At 50.8% G+C, this 6000-nt stretch overlaps 1 protein-coding gene across 16 annotated transcripts in view; it reads right to left on the reverse strand.

The window, feature by feature from the left end:
* RASGEF1B (RasGEF domain family member 1B) overlaps window positions 1-4774 on the reverse strand; it is a 545064-nt gene extending 540290 nt beyond the window's left edge. For 3 of the 16 annotated variants that reach the window (XM_072809892.1, XM_072809882.1, XM_072809877.1), the window contains exon 1: window positions 4631-4768. Coding sequence is in view for 2 of the 16 variants with exons in the window: in XM_072809891.1 (XP_072665992.1) it covers window positions 4631-4699 (69 nt within the window). In the remaining 14 variants the exon portion in view is untranslated. Of the gene's footprint in view, window positions 1-4630 lie in introns of all 16 variants that reach the window. The other 13 variants (XM_072809888.1, XM_072809881.1, XM_072809878.1 and 10 more) reach the window with 11 other exon arrangements.
* Window positions 4775-6000: the final 1226 nt, after the last annotated feature.

A 6000-nucleotide genomic window follows, 5' to 3' on the forward strand; every position in this document is an offset into this window, starting at 1 on the left:
CGCACTGCTATCGTCCCCACTGAAGACAGAAAACTGAAGCACAGAGAAGTTACAAGAGAAAGTTGCCCTAGGTCTCATATAGAAACACACCGATAGTATTCAGTAGGCCTGCAGTAGAGGCCTGGCTGTGTCCAAGGGGGCTGGGGCTAGAGGCGGGATCTGAGCTGAACCTCGCAGAAAGAGGAAACTTTAATAGATGAATTGGGGGGCGGGAGTGGGGGGGGAACACTCCAGGCAGAGCAACAGCTCAGCAGCAAGAGGACATGATGGAGAAATGGCGTAGACCAAAGTTGCCGGAGTACTAGGAGGATAGTCAGAGGAAGGAAAGACCGGACAAGAAATTCAGGTAGTGAGCACACTGTCAAGGGGAACTGCTTTCCCTGCTGCATCTGCATGCAAAGGCAAAGCACCAAAGAATTGGGGGTATATAAATGGACACTGAGTTGAGTTGGGCTATTAAGGAAAATTACTTGGGCAATGGTCCAAAAGATCGAGTGGAGGAGGCAGCAATCAGAGGCGAGGAAAAGATCAGCTAAGTCAGCACAGCTGGCTGGCCAAGCACTATGGAATCGGAAGTAAATCCTCTCAGATCCGATCCATAGTAGGGAGTAACCTTGCACAATTCCGGTAATGACCCTGAGCCCTGGCTCCCTCACTTCCAAAACAGAGATGACAATACAACTTAACCTCATAATGTCATTGGGGAATAAAACAGGACAACACGCAGGAAATGCTTCCTAAGTGGAAGCTATCCGTCAAGGTTCATGGTGATTGAACTTGAATCTTTCCCTTCACAATTCCTCTGAGTTCAATCAGCCTTTGATTGAACATTTCCAGGAGTAAGGTGCTCACACCATCCCAACAGTAACACCATGAAGGGGAAAGAACGAAAGAATGCAGGTGTTTACCTTTCCTATTTCCAAAGAGAAAGAGTATAGCTAGGAATAAAGCTGAGATAGAAAACAAAAAACAAAACACCACATACCAAGTAACCATAATTGAAGAAGGGAGATGAACTTTGAGATCCTCACTCTAACACATGTCGCTAGAGTGACCTTAACCAAACTACTTAACCTCTGTAAACCTCGATTCTCTCGTCTGTAAAGCATGGTTGTTGATACCTATATCATGAACCTATCGGGAAGATAGCTGAGATTGTAGATGCTCTGCCCTTAAAACAATGCCTATCAGAGTAGACAATCATGACAGTTATTGTAAGGCCAGATGTGTTCTGCTCAATGGATGTGGCCCCTGAAAGGTGCCCCTCCAGGTTAGATAACAAAGGATGGCAGCATTAAAAATGCAGGTTTGCAGACTGAGGGAAGGGGACCCAGTAGGAGAAAAAGTAGTCACCTCTGACTGTATAATTCTCCGCTTTTTTCTGCTCTGAAACCAGACCCCATCACTGACTATCAGGAAGGCACAATACAAAGCGACACTGAGGCTGAGATGGGAGACAGGTTCATAATATGGCAAAGCTGACAGGGTCAGGAATGGACATCAGGGCCAGACATCCATTCACCTAAGCATATGGGACACATGTAAGTAGGACCTGCTAGGTCTGAAACCACCACTGTACTCTTAGAATGTCCTACCTCTATAGCCATCAGAACATACAGAAAGCCCACTCTTTCCGCAGAAGCTCTGCCTTGGTGAGGCACAAACATTATTTCAAAAATCTAGCCCAGTGCTCCCGGCACCACCGTGACTGAGATAAACTTATTACCCTTTTATTTTTTCTTGAAATTTTAAAATTGTCTCTCAAAGACTTAGTTCATAAATACTAAGACAACGTAAAGGGAAGATTAGCAAAATGATCATGAAGACACTGTGTTTCAAATGCACACCATCTGTCCTTAGCCTCTGAAGATGACACAGCAAGGTACACACTGGACCTGTTTTCCAACACCAGTGACTTTCTGCCCCTTTGTTCTCCATAACCTGTCACCCGTTCTCCCTTGTCACACAACAGCAAACACACAAGGGGTCCTGTCGGGATTCAGTACTCTTGCAGGCAGAAATCTGTTTGCAAACCAAACTGGCCGGTATAGGAAGAAACCACATTGTTGGCCTCCTCCTAACCAAAATGAGACTAAAGGCCATTCATTATGAAAACATCCATCTCTTCTCTTGATCTCCCTGCAACTAAAGGTAGCCTCCAAAGTTAGAATTAGAGCATTTGGTGGAAATGAAAGGCTGCCTAAAATTTCTCATGTCCTATCACTTTCACTTTTAGGAAATGAATATTTAGAAAGGTTTAAGAATATCTTTCTTACACATTTCTTTCCCTCCCAAATATAGAGAGCTCATTTATGAATAAGAATGTGTTGCCTGAGAAGAAAGCAACCTCAAAACACATTCCTGACTCAGTTATTCATCTCTTTGGGCAGATTTTCCCCTATAGGTAGGGATGGCATGATCTCTTAACTCTTCCAGCAACACTGATTAAAAGCGATACCTGATGGGGTGATTCAAGTCAACAATAAATCAATCATCTGTAGAAAGGAGAAAGCAGAGATTATCGTAGCTCCCGCCCCCATTTGGGTAGAAAAGAACACAAAGCAAGATATATGGAGTTATCGAGGACTGAGGGAATTGCCTTTCCCAGAAGCTCTTCAAAGACAAAACAGCTACTCATTTTCTTAATTGTCTAAGTAAGTCTCTGACTACTTTTTAAGCTGCCCTCCAAGCAATGATTGAGAGCCAATAATTCTAAGAAATCAAGGTGGGGCATCCATTGGCTGGAAGACCAAACAGACCGGAATATACAACCAAAAGACAGTACATACAACAAAATTGTTGTGGGTCGACAACTTAAAAACAAAAATCCAGGGGAGGGGACGCCTGGGTGGCTCAGCGGTTAAGAGTCTGCCTTCAGCCCAGGGTGTGATCCTGGACCCTAGGTATGGAGTCCCACATCGGGCTCCCTGCTTGGAGCCTGATTCTCCCTCCGCCTATGTCTCTGCCTCTTTCCTTCTTTGTCTCTCATGAATAAATAAATTAAAATCTTAAAAAAAAAAAAAAATCCAGGGGAGCCTGGCTGGTTGGCTCCGTTGGTGGAACATGCGACTCTTGATCTTCTGGGTATGAGTTTGAACCTCATGTTGGGTATAGGGATTACTTAAAAATAAAATCTTTTAAAAAATAAGTTAGTTAAAATGAAAATCCAAATACAATGAAGACAAAGTCAGAGAGAAAAGCAATTTTAAAGGAGCATCTCACCTCTCTGAAATGACCCCCAAATGCTACCAAACATTTACATCACAGAGAAGGAGGTGGGCAGAGATGTAACATGCCAAAGGAGACAGCTGATTTTAGCTGCAGACCTGGAAAACTTTACTTTTTCAGACTTTTCATGATTTTTTTTTTTTAGATTTCAGGCCACCAAGCACCCAGGCAGGCATTTCAGTCTGGTTTCTCCCAGTCTGCTCCTGTTTTCCCAGCTGCTCTTGATCACTTACTATTGAGATCTCCCTGCTTAAAAACCGATTTGTCACACAACAGACGTTCCGCGTTGGGCAACTGGAGCTCTAAAATCAAAGCAATGTGACCACAGGACCTCAGAGGGTACGAACACCGACAGTGCCAAAGGGGAGAAGAGATTCACTGCAGCCAGGGAAGCATGTGAGTGTGCAGCCTGAAGATCTGCCTTGCTGAAGGACCAGCTCTCACACCCATGAGAGAAGACCCCAAATTCTGCTTTCCCTGGCCGGTCCGGAAACTGCAGAGAGGGCTGAGGTGGCTCCTCCAGTAGCCCTGAGGCTGGCAGGAAGGGTCGTCAGGCCCTGGGACTCCGCAAGGAGCGCCCGCCGAGCACACAGCGCTGGTTAACCTGGCCGTCACAGCTGTGGCCTCTGCTCTGCTGGGTAGATAGAGACAAAGGACATACTGTTCCCGCTGCAGGCCTAAGGGGAAGGGGGTGCCTGTGCACAGTGTGGAGCTCCCTCCTGAGCAGCCAGTATGGGTTTCCACGGTTCCCCTCCGCAGGACAAGCCAGCCAGCCTTCCCAGAAGTGATGCCCTGCAGAGATGCTTACAGCAGCACCACTGCCACCTCGGGCAGGTGTGAGCAATTAGATGTCCCTGCCTTCAGAGCTGCCATGTGTTCACCTGATTTGGCAAATCCCACGTTAACCCTTCTCCTCCCCAGCGTACCTCACCCACCCAAGAAATGAGTTAACTTCGCGGAGTTTGCAGTGTGCTGGAGGTCGGGGGGAGGGAAGAAGCCTTCTGACCTAAAGATCTTTACTGTTAACTTCCCCCCACCAGCACCCCAAGATTAAAAGGGGGCGAGGGTGGGAAATGCAGCAGCAGAGAGGGGTGAGAGGATACTGCTCATCCTCAGACATTCCTGGCATTTCAGGTAAAGAGCAACTCGCAAAAGTCAGTCCAGATTGACAAAAAAAAAAGAAAAAAAAAAAAACGTGCTCGCCTGTCGACCTGTCAACTACGGAAGGCAACACCGGGCTCGCCGAGGTCCCGGGCTTGGGGTCTGCTCCCCGCCCCCCTCGCCCCGCGCGGGCCGGACGGAGGCGCCAGGCGGGCAGGTGAGCCCGCGCACCCTCGCGCTCACCGGGGACCCCAGGGCGGCGCTCGGGGCTCGCGGCCGCGGGGACACGCCCTCCACCTACCTCCAACACCGCAGAGGCGCCCTTGCTCGGCAGCGCGCAGCCCAGCAGCTCGGCCAGAAACTTTGCCATAGACCAGCGCGGAGGCGGGGCCCTCCCGCAGCGCCCGAGCGGCCGCCCGGCTCGCGCTCAGCCCTCGGGCGGGCGAGGCGGGGCCCCGGGGCGGGGCGGGGGCGGGGGGCCGGGGGCGGGGCGAGCGCGCCGGGGGTCCCGCCGACTGTCACCACGACCGCGGCCGGGGAAGGGCCCCGCGAGGGGGTGCGGGAGGGCCAACGACCCCGCAGCCCCGAGCCGCGCGCGGCCAAGGCCACGCCCGCGACTCCGCCGGGCCCGACAGCGCGGGGGAGGCGGGCCGGGGGCGCCCCCAGTACCCCGCTTCCCCCTCCCGGGCGCGAACCGAGACCGGAACCAGGGCTGCCGCCAGCCCGCCCTCCCGGGAAGGAAAAGGCTCCAGAGCCTGGGAGGAGGGACTCCCGCTCCTCTCCTCACATCCACCCCCCTCGTTGAAGGGAGCAGGCACAGGTGCGCCCCAGAAGGGGAAGGGCGCACTGCGTAGGCACAGGGGCCGGGCCAGGTGAGCTCCGTAGTCACAGTCACGGCCCTCCCGAAGGATGGTCAAGCCAGGAGACAGACACACACAGCTGTGGCCCCGTTTCTCTTTCCAAACCTATAAGGCCTGTCTTGTTAAAAAGGAAGATGCTTTTAGGACACAAGACCTATGTACATCTCAAACTTTGGAACTTTGGCGTACCTAAGAATAACCTGCTGCAGACCTTGTTTTTTGTTGTTGTTGTTGTTTTTAATTTTTATTTATTTATGATAGTCACAGAGAGAGAGAGAGAGAGAGAGAGGCAGAGACACAGGCAGAGGGAGAAGCAGGCTCCATGCACCGGGAGCCCGACGTGGGATTCGATCCCGGGTCTCCAGGATCGCGCCCTGGGCCGAAGGCAGGCGCCAAACCGCTCGGCCACCCAGGGATCCCAAGACCTTGTTTAAAATCAGAAGCCCTGGGCCCCAACTCCCAGTGTTTCTGATTCAGACGGTTTGGGACAACCCCAGGATCCGCTTTTTTTATTAGGCACCCCGGGAGATCCCGATGCGGGTGGTGCCCAGCATCAATCTGGAGAAACATTGCCCTACCTTGTCAAATCCAGAAGTCAGAGCATACAAGACCTGTAAAAGCATTAGACAGGCCAGAGACAGAGACCCTCAAGAAAGTTTGTCAAATCACCTAATTTTATAGGCAAGGAAACAGAGCTGGAAAAGTTTGTATTACCTCACGAGAGCCGTAGTATTAGAGACACTCCAGGCATTATAGAAGCACCCTGTAAATCTTGCTCGACTGAATGAATAGAAGAAGACGGATAGCCGGA

The sequence above is a fragment of the Canis lupus genome, chromosome 33 (assembly GCF_048164855.1).
Source record: "Canis lupus baileyi chromosome 33, mCanLup2.hap1, whole genome shotgun sequence".
Lineage (NCBI taxonomy): Eukaryota > Metazoa > Chordata > Mammalia > Carnivora > Canidae > Canis > Canis lupus.